The sequence below is a fragment of the Lissotriton vulgaris genome, chromosome 9, assembly GCF_964263255.1.
Source record: "Lissotriton vulgaris chromosome 9, aLisVul1.2, whole genome shotgun sequence".
NCBI lineage: Eukaryota > Metazoa > Chordata > Amphibia > Caudata > Salamandridae > Lissotriton > Lissotriton vulgaris.
This window is the reverse complement of record NC_141697.1, coordinates 918,281,668-918,304,596: the sequence shown is the minus strand read 5'-3', so window position 1 is coordinate 918,304,596 and position 22,929 is coordinate 918,281,668. Positions and strand designations below refer to the sequence as shown.

The 22,929-nt window shown below is 45.2% G+C and overlaps 1 protein-coding gene across 1 annotated transcript in view; it reads right to left on the bottom strand.

Annotated features, from left to right (window-relative positions):
- The window catches only part of ACY1 (aminoacylase 1), a 170,758-nt gene extending 148,125 nt beyond the window's left edge, over window positions 1–22,633 (bottom strand). Inside the window, exons 1-4 of the mRNA XM_086938731.1 lie at window positions 22,501–22,633; window positions 4,683–4,841; window positions 4,082–4,146; window positions 2,374–2,478 (exon numbers count right to left, since the gene is read on the bottom strand). Coding sequence (XP_086794857.1) covers window positions 2,374–2,478; window positions 4,082–4,146; window positions 4,683–4,809 — 297 coding nt within the window. The 5' untranslated portion in view covers window positions 4,810–4,841; window positions 22,501–22,633. The remainder of the gene's footprint in view (window positions 1–2,373; window positions 2,479–4,081; window positions 4,147–4,682; window positions 4,842–22,500) is intronic.
- Window positions 22,634–22,929: the final 296 nt, after the last annotated feature.

The window sequence follows — 22,929 nt, the reverse complement described above, 5'->3', positions numbered from 1 at the left end:
AGCAAGTGGGCTCAGGACTTGCGATGGTCGGGGACAGGTGGACACCTTTCATACTTTTCTCCAACGCCCAATGAGGACGGATGCAGAGGTGTCCTTAGACATCTTGTTTCTTCTCTTACCAGAGCAGGTGAGAGCTCCTGCATCCAGAGGCTGCAGGCGAAGTTTGAGAATCCACAAGGGGTGAAACCATGATGGAATCGAGCTCTAGGGGCTGGGGTCCATTGCTGACCCCGATAGCCCACTTCAACAGGCAGCGGGTGCAGTCGTGGTTCCAGGTGTCGGAGCTTGGCGGTTCCAGAGGTCTTATCTCTTTGTATTTATTCCAAAGAGATCACCTGTTCACTGGAGGTCATGAATCTTTTTTGAAGGCAGACAGTGTTCCCAGGTTTCTGGAATCAAAAGCTGCAAGCTGAGTTGAATTTGGCACAGTTTTTTATTTGGGATGCAGCCATGCCAGCAGGGTTGGTATACCAGGTCAGCTGCTTCTTCTCTACTCTCTGCTATTGCAGCTCTTCGGTGTCCTCTCTCTTTTTAGGTCATCTGGGATCTGCATCCCTGATGCCAGGGGCTCCCCTAAAACCAGAACTTAGGGACGACAGAGGGAGTGTAGGGTAGTAGCCAATGGGCTACTGACCCTTGGTTCACTACGCCCCCTATATGACCACTTCCTGTGGGAAGTGGGCATAACCCTGCTTCAGAATTCCTAAGTATGCCATCACAAAAATGACTACTTCTGAAAAATCGTATCCACCTAATAGTAGCCCACCTTAGGGGTAGTACAAGCCTGGAGCCGGCAAGCCTACTGGACTAGTTAATTTGCCCGCATGCCAGGTGCCAAGGAGGGTCTGGACAGGCGGTTGGCTTCCTCGCCTATGAGAGGAGCCAGATTCGCATTCCAAAGCCGGCAGCTTCTTTAAAGCTCGTCGACCCAAGGAGGCTAATCAGCAAGTCATCCTGTGTCATCCGGACAGGCTTTTGTTCTGGGTCTTCTGAGAGCTATGGCTCTCACCTTAGGAGGTCAGAACAGCGTCTCGGCTGGCAGAAAACAGTCAGCAAGTACACCAGGAGCCATATTACATAAAGTGCATTGGAGGTGCAACCTGCATTTGCGCCTGATTTGCACGCCCTGGGGCACTTTGGTATTACATACGTCAGTGCTTTCTCAAGAGGGCGATCCCTCATTGCATGGTAAGGTGCCCCATACAAATGAGGGAATTCCTTTGCCTCTGTGCCTGCGCCTAATATAGATGTGGGCATAGAGGCAAAGAAGCTGTCAGTGCGCGCCCTAATTGCAGCCCCCTGGATAGGGGAAATGGGTCCTATGGACCCCCTAGACATCCTCTTGCAGGCGGGTGCAGCCACTCACTGCACCCGCCTGCAAGGGGATCTCTATTCCCCTTTAAAATTGCTGGTGGGTTGCCCCTGCACAGTGGAACAAGGAGCGGCTGCTTTACAGTCACTCCGATTTTCACATGGATGCAATACTCGGGCTGCCCAGGGGCACTGCACTCCATGTAATAGAGCGCAGTTTCCTTGTTTGCGCCCGGCATACCTGTTCTAAGGGGCTACATAATAGGGCCCCAGAGGCTGGTAGGTTTTCAGGGGGCTCCTCTAAGGTGCCCTCAGTGTAGTTATTGGTAAATCAGATACTGGCATCAATGTGGGTTTACCAGTACGAGAGGTTTGATACCAAACATCCCTATTTTCAGTGAAGCCATCATATAGCTGGGTAACTCGTTTTCACCAGTGTCCAGCTCGTCTTAAGATTCCTTCCATGGCAGAGGGTCATAACTGCTTATGCAGGTATGACCTCACATGTAATATTCAGCACCCTGCCTTAGGGATGTCAGGCCCGCTGTAGGGGTGACTTACAAATATTAAATGCAGTGTTAGGGGACATGGCACAGCACACAGGGATGTGTGACATGTTGTGTTTTCACTTTTGTCTGCACCAATACACCCAGCCTGCCATAGCAGCCCTGCATGTGCTTGGTGAGGGGTCCCTTGGGGTAGCACAATTTGTGCTGCTGCCCTTAGGGACTCCTCTTTAGTACCCCTCGCCCTAAGTACCAGGGGCTAAAGGTTTTGCCAATTGGAGGAAACAGTTTTCAGGGAATTTGCACTGGTAATGGAGACCTGGTTAGCAGGAACTCAGGTCACTTCAGTCAAAGTTTTATAAAATACCAAGCACAAAGTGTTTCAGGTGTGGGGGCTACTGCAATGAAAACCCAGTTTCCTACACAGTGCATTAGTCATACTACCTATTGTGGTAAAGGGGATGATGGGCATCATCAATAAAGAAAAAACGTTACCTAGCAAACAATGTGTGAATCAAGAAACCTTGTACCCCACAAAACCCTACAGCCCTCTTACCTCAAATACAGGCACCACGTCGGAGTGGGAGTTCAGCACGATGGACTTCAGGTGAGGGCTGGTGCCTTCCCATGTGAGAATGGTGATAACACGCCCTGGGCAAAACTGTGAGAGAGAGATTAAGATGGAACCAAAACATGAGTACGTCAGCCGAACTATGAGGCTACACCCAAATTCTTTATAGTTCAACCGTAGGATTTTGCCAAGAATCTCAGTGATGCATTAAATAAGGTCAGTCTCCTTAGTGCACCTCATAAATAAGCGCGGGTTTGCTCTGGGATAATAGTTTATTTCCGCAGCCATATATTTCCTTCTCAAAAGTACCTTTAAAATCAACCAAAAACTTTCCTTTCGATAGGTTGTCCATCTGTGCATAGAAGGCCTTTGGCAGAGCGTGCCGAGTCCATCTTTGGAAGTCTTTGTCATATTCAATAATGTTACATAAGCCCTACAGTACATATTTAGTTCAAAGCGACGTATACTATATTATTCTTAATCTCCATTCTCTTACATTGCAGATACATGTGTTGTATGTAAGAAGACAGAAAACTAGTTCCTAGGTATTTCAGGAAAGCTTCACCACAGTCCATACAGGTCAGAGTTTCCTACCTAAAATAGGAAACCAAGGACCTTGTTCCTGCAGGACACCACCATTTCTTATAGTACTGGCTATTTTCCCTCAGTGTTAAACTGTATGAATATTGGACACAGTAAAAGAGAATACTGGATACCCTCCAGGAACAGGCTATTATACTACAGAAACTCTTGCTATGTCTCCCACTGACTGTCTTCTATGTGCACATCCCTAATATTATGTCCGGCCCCATCAATCTAGCCAACATCATGCAGCTCTTGACATTTCCATCTCAGGCAACCTATGGTTGAAGAGAGACTTCCTATGATATGCTGCGTGACCTTTGAAGCATAAAGGTATAATATAGTCATGGTCATTCATGAATAGAGATACTGTGCTAATTGCTTACAATTTCCCATTGGACATGGGGCATCTGAGCTGCTAAATATAGGCTGCCTGTAGGTAACAGCAGCGCTCTCCCACCCGGAACATTTTTTTTTCTATTTGTGAAAGAGAGAGGAGAAATCAAACATGTTCTCTACCCTGTGACAGTGTTGTTGCTTAGAGGAACCCGTGCAGCTCATTCCTGTAGGCTGCAAAATTTTAAGAAATAGCTGCTACACACAAACAGGGCTCGATGTCCAACACACCAACTTTTTTCATGCTGAGTGAGGGCCATTGAGCCCCTTGAACACTTTGATGCCACCAGTCAATTGTAATAATTTATTACAAGCAACAAGAAATGTACTTTTCCTATTACAGGCACGTTCCGATACAACGGCATACCTGTGATGAGAAAATAAAACAGTGCAATATAGGGAGATTACACTCTACCACATATGATAAAACATGCTAGAATGCCATCAGTCCTACTTCAACCTTCCTTCATATAAGTTCTATTTCTGCCAACTCACAATAGAATCAGTCCTACAGCACATTGATAAACTACTTTTATGCTATTTTAGTGCGGTAGTGACTTACTCCATGTCTACAATATTTGCTCTCAGCACTTAAAACAGGCAGTTTAATCTGTTTATTCAAAACAAGCTGTAGATTTGTACTAAGTCTTGGATATATGTTCTCTTTTTCAAATATTTTAGATTGCAGTATTTAAAATATTTTCAGCAATTTTACCTCTAGTTTTCGGCATGTCAGACCAAGCTCTGATGCTACTCGCTCCAAGAACTTCACAGCTCCATCTGCAAAATCAAACAAATCTCATGTCGGGTGCAAAATCCTGTGCTTAACCAAAGGGACCGAATAACTTCACTACATAATGATACTGATGCTTGCACACTCTAACAGGGGTGGCTCTATGCTCATGGAGGTCCTGGGCAGGGAGCGTAGGTAGGGGGCCCGGGAAGAGGGGGTAGGGCGGGGCAGAGGCCTGTGAAGGAGGGGGAGGGGGGTGGGGGGGGTGAGAGGGTTCAGGGTGTTTGGAAGTGGAACAGATCCGGAAGCCGCCAAATCCCTGCCAGGGGCCGCCATGCAAATATGTATTTATCCTCAGAGGATTATTATATTACGGATATATATTGGTGTGGTGGTCCATGGGGTTTGGTGGCCCTGTGCAGGTGCACAGCTTGCACATGCCTAAGGCCGCCCCTGACTCTAAAGACTAAATTAAGCATAAGTGTACCTCTTCCCTGCTCCAACAATAATGATCAACATTTCACTGCCCTGCACCTTAATTTTGCAAAGTTGCCCATCACTAAAAACAAAGGTGTTGCCTCACCATAATCCGGCTCAGGGTGCACCGTTCGGATTCTCAGGTATTCCCGAAAGAGAGCAGTGGATGGATGCTCCTGGGGCTCTTCCTTCTTCTCGTGTCTGACATGATTGGAATCTCCAGCAGGTAGCATGGTTCACCTTGTGCAATGGTACAGAATCCCAACTGAAGCAAAACAAGAAAGTGCCAATGAAAGAAGGACTACAAAAACACAGACAGCTCAGTCTTGGTTTATGGCCATGTTTTAGCCTCAGCAATTGAGTCTACTGAAAAGATAGTACACTGCCTTAAAAACCTTAAGTAAACTGTTTGCAGCAACACAATAACATCCTGCTGAACTATCGTAGAGTAGCCATTCACTGTACCTGCAGCTTTGTTACAACCTCACAAGTGCTTCAGTTCCTTATTTTGGGGTGAATTCTTCACAAGACTTGTTCTTGAATTGAGGCCTACTCCAAAAAATTAAGTATGAACTGCCAGCCTATTTCCAAAGTGTGAAAACAGAATAATCATGAGGTTCAGTTCTCCTGGGCATATTAGCTGGGGGGGCGGGGTGGTTAAGGAAACAGGCTTGTTGTAGGTTTCCCCCATGCCCCCATTTTTGCCCCAATTTGGACTGCTAGCTGCTGGGTTTTTATCACTTTGAGAGTGCAAGGAAGCCTAAAAACCAGAACTCAGGCCCTGTGTTCTTCTTACCCATTTAAAACTTTTGTCGAATTGGCTCTCCCCAATGGGCAAGTAATGACGTCCTTATAAGTCCCTAGTATATGGTACCCAGGGTACAAAGGTCATGTAAGGCAGAGTGTCCACCCAGTACTGCAGCACTGATCCGGATACCTTGTGTGAGACAAAGTACAAAAATGGCTCCCAGCCACAGCAGACTGGAAGAGCAGTTCTCACACTACCAATTCGACTTTGCCATTACCAATAGTGGCAGAGCCACCCTTTCCCTTAACAATATATGCAAGTCTCCTCTACGGAAGGCCTATAGATCCCTATGGCAGGGAGCTGCATATTATTAAGTAGGACATGAATTTGTATTATATGTCCTTGCAGCACTACCCCTTAAATTGTCATTTTGCTGTGGAAAACTTAGCATCCCCATTGGCGAATAAAGGGTTATAGGCAGGGCTTTAAGTGGGCCGGGTCTCAAGGGGTTTGAGCACCGGCAGATTTTTTAAGGGTGGCTCGAAACGGGTCTCTATCGGGCTCTGTTTTGAGCTCTGGCACAGGCGGTCTGATTTTTTTCCGGACTGCAGTTTGCGGTCACTGCAGTCCAGAAAAAAAAAAGTGCCAGGGCGCAAAGCAGCCGACAGAGACCCGTTTCGAGAAAGCAGGCACGTCGATGTGCGTTGCCCACACTGCTCACTTCTCACTAGTGGAGAAGTTACGACATGACGTTATGCCAGGTGAGCGTTGTGGAGGAAGGGAACTCCTTTAAAGAGTCATTTTCTTTCTGGATTTCTCTTCTCTTTCTAAAATGCAAGAGCAGCAACATAGTGGTAGAGTCACAAGGGCTTTATTTGGAAGCGTTTTCAAGATTATATGTAACAAACCATAGTTGCAGCTTATTTATCTTATGCAACTTATAACCATTGACAAAGTCAATAGTCCTGTCGGGTTGTAGGTATGATGTTACTTTTTGTATCACATACCTAGTTGCAATTACAGAAACAGCAAAATACAAGTCGGGTGGCCACTATACTAAACACAGATTTTTAGAGCAAGTGTTTTAAAGCCATGCCCCTAATTACACTGGCCATGCCCCTTTGAGAGACCCCCCAGTTTTTTCATCCCACTTAAAGCCCTGGTTATAGGCAGGAGACAGGGACAGGGAGAGAAGACCCAGTGCCAAAACCAGTTTTCCCATAGGTGTGTAGCCCCCAGGTAGCCACACCTCGAGGGTAGGCTACCAAGCTCCTAACAGTCGAGGAGAGGTTCAGAAATCTTGAGAGTTGCCAGAACAGTGCACTCTGGGATCTTCGGATGCAATACATTACTGGAAAATTATCACCAAGAAGGTGATCTGGTAGCCCATTGGCTAGTGACTGCATTGTCCCCTCTGGGCTCTCCACAGGGTTAAATATGGCACCCCAAACCTCACATCAGAATTGGAACAAAGACCGAAAAAGGACTTCCATGTTGCCCCTGAACTGCTGAGTCTTTGCTGTCTGCTGAACTGCAAAGGCTGCATTTTGGATTAGCAAAGTTAAGCCTGTGGCAAATGGCTCAGGAAAAAGGCGCTCCCCAGACCAAAGCAGTGACAGCAAAGGTCAGATGGCTGCCTCCCTGGAACATGACCAGGGACATTAAAGCTGAAGAAACCCAAACCGGCAAGTTGGCAGCCAGTTCAGAGAAATTGGCATGGACTGCAGCTGTGCGCCCAAAGAGAACGATCCTCGATGGGCAAAAGTTGCACCCGAGTCCACTGGACCCGGGAGTGTTGTCAGAGTCCAGATAAAGTTTTCCGCAAGGACCACGGTTTACGGAGACCTGTAGCCCAACCGCAGCTGGCCTTCCAGGGCCTCTAAGATGACTCCGAAGGATCTCAACTTCTGTGGCCAAAGTGGCCCCCCACGTGACCGGTGGACCATGGTAAAGCCACAAAGGCACCCCCTTCGACCACACTGTAACCCTGGCATCAGGACCACTCCATTAATGTCTATAGCGGTTCTGCTATAACATTTGGAGCTGGATTGGAAAACGCTCTGTTGGGCAGGTAATGGTCTGAATATATTTGGATGGATGAGTCTCAGGAATTCAGACTCTAGCCTGTTTCCATTGGTTTTCTTAATGTGGCACCTTTTTGATTTTGTAATGATCTCTGAAATACTAACAGAAGAGATCCATTTACCTGGTTTTGGATGGAAAATAATGCTTGAACTAAAGTAGGTTTGTCCCATTGAAACTAAAAGCTCCCCTTCAAAAACTGAGGCTGAAATGGTCTAAGGGTACAGATAATTACCCTTTAAAATCTACCTCAGAACAAATGCCCTGATTTTGGTTCCCTTTGTATGAGATTCTATGAAAGTGTTGCAACTGCTTTTTTTGCGAAGAAAGGGATCCCCATAGAAGGAAACTGTTCTCCCTTTCTTCTTTGGAATAAGAGCATGGAAGGATTCAAAGGCTCATCCCTCTAAAGAACCTCAGGGGCATATTTGCGTTAAAGCAAATACTTTCTCCCTTCCCCAATAGTACAAGGGGAATAAAACTCTGTAGGCCATTCAGTGATCCTTCCTAGGCCATGGGAATAAATGTCAGATAAGACCATCCAAGGAGGAAGAAATGGAACTTTCCCTGGCTTCATGCATTTATACCATTATGGCAATCACCGCCAAATGGACCACAGCATAGACGCTCAATTGCGTGTCCTCCACAACGGCCATCTGCTTTGTACTGGAAAGATTTGTTCGCATCCGAGGAACAATCAGACCTCCCAGATTCTTAGTTCACCTCCTCAGAGTTTCAGCTTTGGTAAACCATTTATATTTATGTCTGTGCCCTCCATGTTTATCAAATAATGAGAAACTCACACACCAAGTTATTGAAATTAATTTTAATACCTCCGCTGTCAGTAAAGGGCAAAAAAGGATGGGAGGGAGCCCTCTTGAACAAGAAAACTCTCCCCAAAAAGGAAAAATATCATATAGTAGGTGAAAAAAACAACCTTAAACCTATTCTCTTTTCTTGTCAAAAAACTATCCACAGTAACATCTGTTAAATCAAATAAATGATAAAATCCCAACTAAATACACTAAACCTCCCATCAGACGCTCTATGCATGGACATACTGCGCATCCCCCGATCCGAAAAATTTGAGAACTAAAAACATTCATCAACTGATGAACGGTACACGCACGTGACCAAAACGGTAGACTTCAACGCGATAACTGCCCTCTTGCAGCCACACTGCCCTTTTGATGTCGCTCACACTCTTTGTCTTTAAGAAGTCAGCATGATTCTATTTCTTGATGCAGCATTATTGCAAAAATCATAATACACGACAGGTTTATTCACAGAACACACAAAAGGCGGAAAGTGCACGTTGCACGTTAGACACAGTGACATGTGATACAGAGACAAGTGAAGTAGAACCACCGTAAAAGCATGCTTTAAAACTAACTAAAGTAAACACATTTAGACTACAACAACCCTAACACAAATAATGAATTTTAATGCATAAGTTGCTTATTAACGTTTATTGATGAAAACTGTGATGCTTAGTGAAGTGGCTTTGATTTTCATGCTTTTTACTGAGAATGCACCAATTAGAAAAGTCGGTGCACAAATGTACAGCAATGAAGTACAAGCTTGATATTTTGTAATATGATATTAGACACTATAGTTTATGAAATATTAAACATTTTTGTAGGATTAAATTAGAAAAATGTGCATTTAAATGAATATCGCGACATTTTGTGGTAGTAGGGTATTTCTAACATAAGCCATTTTCATGCAATAATAATTTGTGAAAGTTCTAGATATTCTTCATTTGAATTGATTTAATTACATTATATTTGGTGTAAATTAGAGCTAATTTCATTTAAACGTGCAAGGCTAACTTGAAGGCCTTCTCAAAAATATTTTTCTCTAGTGTGGACCTTTTCCCTCATTTAATACAATGGTTCATTTTGCGCCAGGGAAATGTTGCTTTATTTGTTCTGTACATGCTCCCCCTGACATTCCTGAATGTTTCTTCAATGTTTACAGTAAAATATTCCTGTGGGAATAGAATTTCAACTATGCTTATGGACAGACTACATTGCATCTTTTTATTTGATACTAGGCTAGTGTGGACTCACAATTTTTCGTTCCTCAGGACTAGCATTGGAAACCGCCTTAATGTTACAACTACCTTAGGTGACAAGATATGAAAATGGACGTGATAGTCTTTCAATGGTAATGTGATGCCATGCCACTGGACATTGCTAAAAACTCTATAAAAGAAGAAACCCCAGAGGAGGGGCAACAACCGCCATTCTGATTTTTTTCTACTTGAGACCCGGATGCTATGCTGATCGATCTTTTACTTTGGATTGTTTGTAGATGCTACACTCGATAGCTGATGGACTGAGACCTTCTTTGCCGAACCATTTCTATGTTTCCATTTTCCATTATATCTTTAGCTCTAAGCTAATGGACTCACCACTAATGGACTTAAAGTCTGAACCTTTCCCCTTTTTAAGAAGGATTTGAGCTGTTAGAAATTTGAACCATCCTTTTGCTTTAAAGGGTAGAGGGATTCTGTAAATCTGTTAACTAAATGGTATAACCACTCGATAAATATTTGACTAATGTTTGGGGCTTTAATGCAAGCTGTGATATTCTTGACCAAAGTCCTTACAAAATTGCTTATTTTAATGAATTGTGATTCTTTAATACAACAACTAATTAATCTGAATTTTGTCTGAGTCTGTTATTGAGTCTTGTTGGTTTTTCCATTTAAACTGTGCTACTGTACTGTGCTAGTCCTAATCAGGTCTCTGGACTTGTAAGGTAATATACTTATTGTTTTTCTAATGCACAGTATATTATACCACATTCACAACCCAGGTATTGGCAACGCCAGAACAACTACACACGCGCCACTACTCTTGTACATGCAGTGTAGCTTTTTATGTAGCCACTACTATTCCCCAGCAATGTGTCACGCTTAATGCACCTTGCCCCATCCCAGCTTTCCACTACCAAGTAACAACCGCATGTACACAACCACCAAAGACCAAACCTATTGGCAATGTGACACTATCAGTACCACAAATGCACACCCTAAAACCAAAAGGTTTCCCTCTCCAGCAACTCTACCCATTAAAGTGTCAGAGGAGCACTATTCAAGTCCAGACGACATCATATATCAAGTGAAAACCTCATCAGCAAGATGGAATATTCCTTGCTACTCCTAAGAGACACTACGTGGCACATGACTGTAATAAGTCCGTTCAGGGTAGCTTTGCACATATCCCATAACATGGTTCAGGAAGTTAAGTGCTTACTAGTGACATCACCAGGTTACATTCTGAACCCCAGCCAAGACCAACTCAACCGTCGCCCCTTCTGCACCGGTAATTTGAGAACATTTTAATTAGTAAAATTAAACCCTGTTTTCTAGCAATTAGGAAAGGTAGAAATGTGGTATGTGAAGCAACATTAAAAAATAAGTTCATTTCTGTCACAGTGGATTCCAAGAACGTGGCCATGTGGCTTTTTTGCACCAAACTCTGCCACTAAACTAGTCAGCATGTGCAATCTTAGTACGCTTGCTATAGATGTGTGAAGGGCCCTGCAGTATTGCACTTCAGATGTGCAGGGAAGAAATCTATGCACCTATGTAGTCTGTAATTGAATTCACTCGAGCCTTTTCGTGTTCCAAAGAATGGTTTTGTTTTTTAAAGAAAATAAGACGTATCATCAGCAAAAGACTGTTGGACAATAATAATAATATCAAATGTTTCAATTCATTCTGAAATCGAATATAAAACAAAAATTGTTGGAATTAGATGTCTACATCGGAATGGGATATATCGTGATAATTAGCGTATAGATAGGAGGGAGAGATGACACATTAAAGAAGAAAAGTAATTTGACGCCTAAATTAAACAGATCAGATTAAATCTAAAGGAAGCACCCAACATGAGAGATAGAGAGCAGGTCCTTGGGCATCAATAAGTTCAATACATGTTGGCTATGAAGTCATCAAGAGTGCTCCATTTTTTTTTGATGTTCCAGGATTCTCGCAAGAATTAGAAAGTTTTATGTGTGTACTTCGGGGAGAAGTGACCCATGTCCACCAGGTATGGAATGGCACATTGTTGGGCGTCATCCAATCAAAGAACATGATTTTACGTGCAATGGTTAATAGAAGATCTATCTAGAAGGGCCACTGCCTGAAAGATCTGGTGGAGAAGGGGTTGCATATGAGCCCAATAGTATTAAAGCAAAGTCTATAGTGATGTTTGTATTGAATATCTGTTTGAGTTGATTGGTTATGCTATGCCAATATGGGGTCGACCATTTACATGTCAGTCAGTAAAATGTTCCAGATCCCTAAGGGACTCCTTACATGACCAGCAAGCTTCAGAGTCTAACAATTTTAACTTAAAGAGCTATGTTGGAGTCCAGCACAGAAAATAAGATACAATAAAACTGGGCAGGTTTGACGATGGAATGATTTTGGTTTTAAGCCGGTTGGATGAGATTTTGGTCCAAGCCTTATACGCGTAAGGGATTGAGAGAGTTTTGAAAATAATTTGACCACATCTGGATGGGGGGATAAAATTAGGTTTAGAGTTGAGCAAAGTTTATACATTTTGGACACTACATAAGAACCCCCCCTTCCCGGCGAATTCCACTGAGCAAGTAAAATAAGGTAAGCTTCTATAGGGGTCCCAGTTTGGTTATTTTTGATTTGATATCTAAGAGGTAAACATTCAATTTAGAGAGGGAGTATTTCTTCTGCAGGCTATTAAAGGTTAGGGCTTCAGTGCACGAAAAAACATCAAAATTAAACCAATGCCCTTGGTTCCCAAGCAGGGCGGGCCTATGGTAGCCGAATTTACAGTCTGTTTTTTTTGTATTTCATAGGGAGAGAGCATACGTCCAATTATATTGGAGGAGAGATTTCTAGCTGGTACATGAAATGCACGGATAGTATCAGAATTCACTCCAGCCCTTTAAAAAAGGTCAGTATTCATGAGCCCTTCCACTACTGCAACAAATGCATGCCTGCCCCTTGCTGTAAAGTGATTTATTAATACGAGGGGGGGGGAGGGGGGCCTTTCCTGCAGCTCGTTTGCCTGTGATGCTCGGATGCTCCTTTAATCCTTCACAGTAAGTACAGGATATTCCCTGAAGCATCGAGGCTCACCTCCCTTCCTGCAACGCGACCTGTCCTGCCACTGTCCCCAGAGCACAGGGAATCCGGGCTAGAAATAACCCGGCCAGCAAGGCGCGAGCTGGCCTGCGGTCTCAAAAGATGTGGCAATAAAGAGTGAGGGGAGGGACGAAGGTTGAAAAAAGATATCACGGGGGGGGCGGTGTGTGCGGGGCGGAATTGAAGTCAGCCCATCAGAATTCACCGACAGGGTCAATTCGAAGTCCGCGCAGAGGATGGGGGTGGATGAATGTCCCGGGAGCCCAACAGGAGGAATAGTTGAAACACGGCCCTCAGCCCTGAGTCCAAAGGTCAAACCAAGAGTGGAGCGCACCGAAAGCCAGCCTCGAGTCCCACTGAGAAGACCTGTTGGGAGGAAGAAATGCTGACTGGAAGACTAGGATACAGACTTCTAAAAAAAAAAAAAAAAAGTATTTCACGGCAAGGCAATAACTTTATTTCGGTTCGTTTAACCATAAACGTACAGCTACAAATATTAAAACATTTAAAACATAATACGATGCAATCTATGCTGTTGAATTAAAAACGGACCAATCAAGCGAATAAAAATGAATTTACAAGTAATTGACCTTTAGTGTTTGACATGTACCTGTGGCAACACTGACAGACCTCAACAAAACAGTCCTGTGATGTGGACTAGAACAAATATTTCCATGGCATCCCAATTAAACAATCGTCACGTGACGGCTGCATAGAGCACTGCTGATGTGGTGTGTCTATGAAGTGCTCAACCTTGTTTGAAAGTATGAAGGCCAGCGCAGATCCACCTGGGTGGAAGTGCACTGGGAATCAGTGTGGTGCAGATGGGCACAACAGAAATGCTCTACTTAGTTATAAGGCTGTGCATAGGAGTGTTGGTGAGTGAGCCCTTCCATTAAGAAATTGTAAAGATCAATTATTGATGAGACAAGAGAAGTAAAAATGTCAAAGCAACACAGAACATATTACACAGATTACAAATTTGCATAACATTAAACCCAATTTTATTTTGATTGAATGAGTTGCAAGCAATTAAGAGCATATGCAACATTATGAAATCTGCTTTCTGTTCTTGGGAGCCTGGAAATTGGAAGGATGTCCCCCATCATCTACAGTGACATTTTGCAGCCTACTCCCAAACATGGAACATCTTCTGCTGCTGTTTAGGTACTCTGGAGTACCTTCATTCAGATGACCCTGAGCCGCAGTCAAGTCCTGACAAGCCCTGGTACCAGCCCAAGCAGAGTTAAGCAACCACCCCCACTCCCAAAAAAACAAACAAAACAAATCAGTCCATTTGTTCCTTCAAGCCAGTGTTAACTGGTGAAAGAGTTTTAGATTCCATGCCCATAATTGTCCTAAAACAAGCATCCAATCCAAAACACACAAAGCAATGTGTTGGCCTCTTTGTTGCTACTTCAAGTTGTGAGCGTGGACTTCGGGACCGATGTCTTCAGCAACCTTTTTTCCGTAGCGCAGACTGGGAGTTTTGTGCATTCACGACCAGTCACCAGTGGTCCACAATTCTCACCCCGCACTCCTTTTACTAACCCCTGTAGAAAATTACCCCTCCCTCACATGGCTGTATTACAAAAAATCAAATTCACAAATACCAGGCTGCTCACAGCACCAGCATTACCTTTATTTTGGGATTCAAAGGCCCAGGGATTAGCTGTCAGGTACGGTTAAGTCCTCAGCCCTTTTAAACCGCAGCCTGGCTGCACAATTCGCATAGTTTACAGGTTGCATGGGTCTACTGGCAACCTCCACAATGCAGTGATGAGTCATTCAACATATTGTATGGGCTTGTAAATATCTACGGGTGTGGCATACAGGCAGCCTGAAATCCATGCATGAAGCACTCTGTATGTCATGCTGCTGGCTTTAAACATATGTACATGGGTGAAGGGGATCTGTCGGGAAGGTTAACAATGACAATATGCAGAGCTCACATCGAAAAGGCAAAGTCTGCTTTCACTGTGAAATGCTGAGTGAGCAGTAATCTGTGCTACAAGGTACAGGCAGATCTCGAGGAAGAATCTGTACTGATGAAAAAGTGAATTTTGGAAAAGGTGATGGACAGACTTTCTGAATGATGCAGAATACTCCTACCCAGTCAAGAGATCAGGGCTTGATCCGTCACCATTTCCAAAACTGATGAAAAAGTGAACAGAAAATGTTTGTTGTGCCTGAGGCAAGTAACGTCTAAAACAAATTGTACCTCGTATAGGGCAAAAAGGTAATCTTATGTTGACACCTAACAGCCGAGGTACAGAGTCCAAATGATAAGATGTTCTGAACTCAATATGGTTCAGAGCTTCCTCAGTTTACACTGCACTGTGTTGGAATAGAAAGCAGCAAATGCATGTGAAAGATGCATTTGAGTGGATGATCCTGCCAAGGTATGTGTTGTGTTGGTGGTATTTTCTACCATAATGTTATAGCTTAAATATCAACCGTGCAACATCAATAAACAAAATATTATAAAGCTACATGGATATGAAGTTATGAGTAGTAAATAGATTCTCCCCGGAGGGTGCTTCTCTTGATCTATGCTGGAATGGTTACCTCCCACTTTTTGCCTGGTGTCAGTCTGTTTTTTGACTAGTCTGACTAGGATCCTGGTATTCAGGACCCCAGTCACTGTGCTCTCTCCCTAAATTGGACTGTGGTATTTACTTTGCTACCTCCCTAATTGGCTACTGCTGTACTCTTCTAAGTCCCTAGTATATGGTGCTACGGTACCCAGGGAATAGGTACATAAGGGTCTCTCATAGGCTGCCATACGCATTATGCCACCCATGAGAGACCACTCAAACTGTTACTACAGGCCTGCCATTGTAGCCTGTGTGAGCTGCTGCTAGCACCACTCACAACATATATAAGTTTTCTTATATCTGAGGTCACTGCACTTAAAACCTATAAGTCACCCCTAAGGCAGGCCTTTCAATCCTGAGTGCAGGGTGCTAGGTTATTAGTGTGAGGGTGCCCTGTATGAGCAGGACACCCCCTACAAACCTGGAGTCGATTCTCCAGGCTTTGAAAGTGTGGTCCGCCATTTTCTACATATTTTATTTACACATATAGTGGACATCAAGTCAATTATGAGATGCCTAACTATATTGAGGCTGTACCAAAACCGGTCTTGGTTGGTATCAAACATGTTGGAACCCTACTCCAACACTGATTCCACTGCTGGATGAAGGGTTCCATGTAATGGGGGGCTCCCCTAGGGAGCCCCCCTGTATTACCGGTACCAGCTCCCAGGGTCTAACAGCAAGCTACTGCTGCTGCCAAACACAGACACAATTCTGCCCTCTTGCTACTGAGCTGAGCTCGAGCAGGGGAAGATAGAACAATAGGTTTCCTGTCATAGTGAAGTGTGACGACCTCCCAGACAGGACTTAGTGTATTGGGCTGGGGTGGGGGTGCTTGCCAGCACCACCAGATTGCTTTGTGGGGCACATTTGGTGCCCTCTTTGCATACGCCAGTTGCAACCAGTTCAGGGAGCGATTGGCTCCTGCTCTGGTGCGAAACTGGACAAAGGACATGGAAGTATCCTCCCCTCAGTCCAGCCTCTCCTCTGGGAGGGATCCTTGAATTGTCCCAACCCTTTCCCTAGGGCACTTAATGGCTTATCTGTGGGTGACTCTCCAGGTTCATCATGGGACAAGATTCAGATCCAAAACCACTTCCACTTCAACCATCTGAGCACCTTGGACTTCTGATACTGCATCAAGGAAAACTCCTGCTGCTCTTGGTCTTGTTGTCCTGCCAGTCTGTGCCTGTCCTCCATCCAGGTTCTTCTCCAGGCTTGTGGGCATCAAAGATACCCAAAGTGATCTCCCTTGGAGTGAAAGAGTCACTCCCCTGCATCTACAGGCGACGCAATGAAGCTGACCCACCTGCTGCTCCTGAGGTCCCACAGACTCCGAAGGGCTCTGCAACACAGGTGGTGGTGGTTCTGCAACACCCTCGAGACCGGCACGGTCTTCTCAGCAGGTTTGAGGCCAGTATCCCTAGTCAGTACTGCTGGAACAGAACCCCTGTGCACAGTGTCGACTTGCCACTGCCAAGGCTTGTTGACTCTGCCCTCCAGAGATCTTCGGGCTACAGAAGGTTCAGCCTCCAGCATCTCTTCCTGCCCAGATCTTCATACTCACTGCATCCTCTGCACTGTGGGCCTGCATCTTTGGTGAGCTTCTCCGGGTCTTCTTGCGGCTCCTGTGTCTTCGGCCTGTGGGTCCTCTTGAGGGTCTACTTTAGCTTCAGTGGGCTCCACTGCTTTCTCGGTCCTGCTCCGACTCTCATGCATGTGGTGAGTCTCCTGGACCTTGCTGGTCCCGACACTGCACATTCGTTGTTTACCATGTCTGCTGCTGCTGCCAAGGCTAGTGGTGCTCCTGCTGGACACCGGCCCCCTGGTACTCCACTTCCAACATGGGACAGCTCTTGAACCGTTCCTGGTCTTCCACAGCGTCACCTGGTCCTCACAGCTGCAATGACATGGTCACCGTCAACTCTCCTGGTCTTCCGTGCCTCCTGGTCACTCCGAAGTGGCATAGACTCTGTCCCTCTACTTGTAAGGAACTTCTCTTCAAAAATACATCCTTGGGTTCCACCGGACTCTTTCACCTTCTTCACCAGCGGCATCTTCACTGAAGTCCTCCATTGTGGTCTACAGCGTTTGCCAATGTCACTTCGCACCTATGCACCCGGCTTCCCTGGTGTAGGTATCCTGGTTCCTGTGGTATCCACAGGTGGGGTGACTTTCCAACCGTCTATCTTCCACTGGGTTTCTTCAGGGTCCACTGAGAGGGGTCCTTCTTCTTCAAATCTTGAACCACAACTTCCCCATTGACTTGCATTGAGTACACAGCTGTGTTTCCACTCTGCATGCAGCCTCCGTGGGGTTCCTGGGTACTTACCTTGGGTGGTTCCTTGGGTCCCCAGCTCTTCTGAGTCTTCTGTGTCAAGTTTCTACTTCTGTCACAGTTTGAATTCCACTTCTTTAGTATATGGTTGGTATCCCCTGGAGACCACTGTGCATTTGTACTTGCTTACCTGTTTCCTTTTGAAAAATTGTGTGTATTGTGTTGATATCTACGGGTAAGAGACATACCAATGTGTTAGTGAGTGTATAATAAATAGAACTATTTTTATAACGACACTGTGTGGCTCTTATTCTTTTAAACTACACTATATGATTAATTCTGGTAAAACAAGCTGCTTAACATTCATTCTGTACTAAGCATGAAGGCTGCTCTCCACAGCTACCAGTTAGAGAGCTTTCTGTGGTTGACTAAGACCATACAAACACCATAAGTGGGGCCTGGATTAGTGAAAGGTGCTTCGCTCAAATAAGTATGCACCATATACTAAGCTAGCCTCCTACAATATAATATCTCAATATTGTGACATACAACCATTCGGGGTCAAGGGTTCTCTCATTGCTTGATTATGCACAAGTAACTGGTTGCATGCCACCTACAATCCAAACAGCTGTTCACACTACTGCAATATGCAAAATAACAAAGACATTAGCATCTAGCCTGGTGCTTCGCAGCAGCCACCTTCAAGACTTGGCAGAGAGAAATGGCAGATGTGAAGCAACATGCACCATCAAAAAATGCAAGCAATTCCCCCAACGAACTGCAACACTTTACCTCAGGGGTTTCTACAGAGGGACGTCAGGAAGAATAAACAGCTCTTTATATCTCTTTGGGACAGTTAAAAATCATGAGCACCAGTGCCGTAACAGGGACACTGAAGTGGGTCAACACCCAAAATTAGCACCGAGAATTAGACAATACTCAGTTGATGCTAATATCTCAGGAGAATAGTCAGTTTAGGTATTTGATCAACACCCTGGCCTAGACCATTTGCAATTAAACCAAGGCCTGTGTTAAATAAACATGTGAAAATGTATATTTCACAATCAAGAATAACGTGGTCTCTTATAATTTCAGGTCCATAAAATTTCCAGTTATAAAATGTGCCAGGTGCTTGTCTAGACACTAGGGTGTATGAACGCCACGTTTTCCGACAGACTGAGGCAACCATCAAGGGGTTAATCAGGTGAACAGGTAAACTTGCATAGCATAGCACAACGTTTTATTAAAAATAAGGAAGTTCAGGGAAAGGAGTGTATGAGCCAGAAAAGCAGGATATTAAAAAAGAGAGGCAAAGGGCAAATGAGACAAGCATTTGCAATGCAACCGGTTTCACCTGTGGGACCTTATATGTATTCAGCTATGCAGCACATTAGCCTGGGTGGTGAAACATCTACTGTTCTTTAACATGGAGAGAAAGTAAGCACCAAACTGTGTGACACACCAGGTATGGAAAAACAGGGAGAGAAGTGTTGCTTTTCAGCGGGAAATGGTTTATTCCGAAGCTCTGTTTTTAATGTAAAATCGGGGGCTTCTGTGGTCATATCACTGAAACTACAAGATTTGAAAAACATGTTATTGTCTACAGGTGCTCATAGAAGACAATTTCTATGGACTGGAATCTAGAGAATGCTAAAGTGGTTCTGGTATTTTACTGACCTCTGCTGGTCGCTTTCTATGAAGAAAGTTAAACTAAGGCTGTTGCCAGAAAAAGAAGGGGGAAAAAAAAAAAAAAAAAAAAAGAAGAAGAAGATCCCTTAGCAGAAAGCAATTCTAGTAATGTACTGACCTCTACTGGTCGTTTTCCATCAAGACAGTTAAATAGAGGCAGTTAAACAAGCAGAAAGCAATAAGCAATTTTGGTATTTTAGTGGCCTCTACTGGTCGTTTTCTATCAAGATAGTTAAATAGAGGCAGTTGAACAGAAAAAGAAAGTCCCTAGGCGGAAGCATACAAGTCCTAGTGCTGATATCCAGAGCCTGCAAAGTACATACACATATAAGTATATACTAAAGTATAAAGAAAAGGTCTCAAAAAATGTGCTGGCGTACATCACCCAGCAACAGAGGCTAGCACTCAGAGACTTGTCTCAAGAGGAACGGACATTGAGGCTCTGCTGGAACCGAGTGCAAAAGCGCGCTGGCCCCGGACACCCGTACGCACCCGAAATACCACTGGGCATGCTCACGGCGCTGCCGCATGGCGGCGACTGGACGAGCCTCCGGGGCTGGGAGGAGGCTGGCCTACAGGTGGTGGGAGACCTCTTCACCGACGGGGTGCTCACGCCGTACCACTCCCTACAGGAACAATACGACCTTCCGAGAGGGGACTATCTACTGCACGCAGCTGTGGTACGAGGGATCCAAGCGCACTGGGGCGAGGGACTGTGTGAACCCGCGACGTCGCCACCATGTCAATATGTGATGATGGCCGCAGGAACAGTCAAGGCAGTCACGTGCCTACACTCCAGAATACTCGAGAGCACCTTGCGACCCCTTACGCGCTTAAAGACCCAATGGGAGACTGACCTGCAGAGGGAGATCCCGGATACGACGTGGGCCCAGCTGGTTCAGAGGCCCAGGAAGAGTACCAGGAATGCCCGGTTCCAATTGATACAGCTCTATATCCTTCATAGGGCTTACCTCACCCCGCACAAAATAGCGAGATACTTTGGAGCAGAGGACGCAGCGTGTCCTAGATGCGCACGGTTGGAAGCAGACTTGCTGCACATGCTAAGGGACTGCCCGCACCTGCAGGACTTCTGGAGGGAAGTGGGCGATACCATGAACGCGGTCACAGACAGGGAACTACACTACGACAGCGCAACCACACTCCTACACTGGTTTCCACACACACGTGAGAACAAATTGACAAGCAAATTTATAGACATGGGCCTACTCCTTGCGAAGAGGGAACTCACTAGGGGATGGAAAGCGAAGGTGGCACCGACACATGGGAAATGGCTCACTGAATTCCTGAAATGGGCGGCCGCAGAGAGCACGATCAGGTATCAATTGGCTCGACGGGGGCCTGACGAGAAGGCCCAGGAAGCGGCACTAGCGTGGGAAACTCTAGTCCAGGCACTTAGGGATAGTACAATAGAGAGCGAGGATGAGGAGGAAGCAGAGGACCCTGGGGAACCTAGGGTGGCGGTGTCTACCACAGCTCCCCCCATGGACACACACACTCCTTAGACATCTCAAAACTCCGCAGGTCACCAACACACCCCAGCGTGCGGCAACCCAGACACTAGACACCATGGAACACCGGGGGTGGGGGGAAGGCTAAGGGAGGGGGGAGGGGGGTCGCAGTATGTCATTGACACTGAGCTATCAGTTGGAACAGACCGGATACTGGACAAGGGGGGGGGATTGGTAGGGGGGGGGAGAAAAGTTAAAAGCAGATAGCGGTTGATCATTGGACACGCCATCGAGTAGTGGTAGAGGGGGAGCACTAGGTGAGACAACCATCACCCAGCCCCAGGTCTACGAGCAATGACGATGTCGAAACTTTGTTGTAGAGACTTTGAGAACTTGGGATCCCGCATATACATACAAACGGAATGACTGTAATGCTTGTATTGAAATCTGCAATAAAAATTGTTTTACAAAAAAAAAAAAAAGAAAAAGGTCTCAAATGATAAACCTAAAAACCAGTATGGGAGGAATCAGGCAACCACAAAGGGAAGGGAACAGAGCAGATAACCAGAAGGAGGGGGTGTGCAGAGCAGGCTACCACCAAAGTGAAACGGGATGTGGAAGAGCAGGCAACCACAAAAGGGGGTATAAAAGACAAAAACACCAGCGCACATCATATCAAGTCACTTTTATCCCTGTGCATTCTGCACCATTCTTCAATTTGAATTCTTGCACAGACACTCCTCAGTCCAAGGGAGTCACGTTGTGTAGATAAAATTTGAATTTTATTTCTTTTTAAACAAAGTGCTTCACAGCCGACACGCGTTTTTTCCTTTGCTGGCTTCCTCAAGGCTGTAAATCACATGTAAAAGAATAAATTACAATCTATTTTTCAATAATATCAACCCTTATGTACCCTTATTCATAACTCTCAGTCCATGTGTTTTGTGTCGCCATCACCTCGTTAGATCCTGTGAAAGATAGTCTGCAACACGACCACCAAAGATTATTATACAAGAGTATCATGCTTTCAACCATGCTTCATCTACCGCAACCATTGTATGGGCTGCAGCACATGAAGCTGCAAAAAGGACAGCCACCATGTGAAACCGCCAACATAAAACCGTGCAAGTAACCTAAAAGCCCAAAAGTGAACAAAGCAGACACAAGAAGACAAGCCTTAATTTCAACACAGACCACACCTACAAACATGCTATATAAAGCTTACAGAGAATTTCTTTGATCTACACATGCACCTATACCAGGATGCATATCAATAATTGGCTCACCAGATTTCCAATTTGATCAGCACTGTATATATCAACGCTTGTGACATTAAACCACTCTGTAAAAATAAATTAGTAATATTATGTAGGCACCCCGACTCTTGGAACTGTCATCTGAGCCCAGCTGATGCTGTACTGTTGTCTCGAGCCGTGCATTTCCAGGGACTGCACTACAACCAACAATGGAAAGACTCGAGGAATAAGCCTGGCTTTAACTACGGCTGTCCTAACGCTCTTTTCTTGCTTTCTTAGAAGTAACATCTCTTCTGTACAACCCTTGCCTTGTTTTAATTGCTGCTGATCAAGACAATTGCTAAAGTCAGGATGAATTGAATATCCAACTTAAAGACAAAACACTGAACTGCCCTTAGTGCTGGAGTGACCCGCGAGCTGCGCCACTGCTGCAGATCTTGGTGATACAATAACAAGGTGGGGTGCCACGGAACCCCTCGGCGAGGTAGTCCAAGTGTGGTTTAGCCCGGCTTGGTGAGCCTGCATTGTTGTTGTTGGGCGCATATGGGAGCCTTCGCGAAACCTATACAAACTGAGGCTGACATGGCTGGACTGGAGCAAGCCTGTCAGCAGCGTAGCCACGCGACCCTCAGCAGGTCCCACCCGCCTCAGGAGGATCACCTTACCTACTCCTCTGCTTCCGCCACCCGCAGCTGCTCCCCACCAAAGCAGGAAATGCTCGCTCAGCAGCTAAAACAGGGCAAATGCACTCCAGACATGGCTGACCCACCCCATGGAGCTAGACCAATAGCCGGGAGGGGGCGGGCTTAGAGCTGACGGCGCCGGTTTTGACTGGCTGTCACCGGGCCGTAGCCACGGGCTGTGTTTTCATATAACCCCAGCTGTGAGCCCGAGGCGGATGCCCTCGCTGCCTTTCGAAGCCGTATCACAGGAGAGGTGTGCGAGGTGGAAAATTAACAGGGAGAGCTCACCAACTGAAATGCTTGGCCCTAAAAGCTCGAGCACGTGTCGAGCCTTCAAAATGTTTTCCATAATTATCAATTATACCATAAACGTCATGTGAACATAGGATAAGACTCTTCACATTTTTTTAA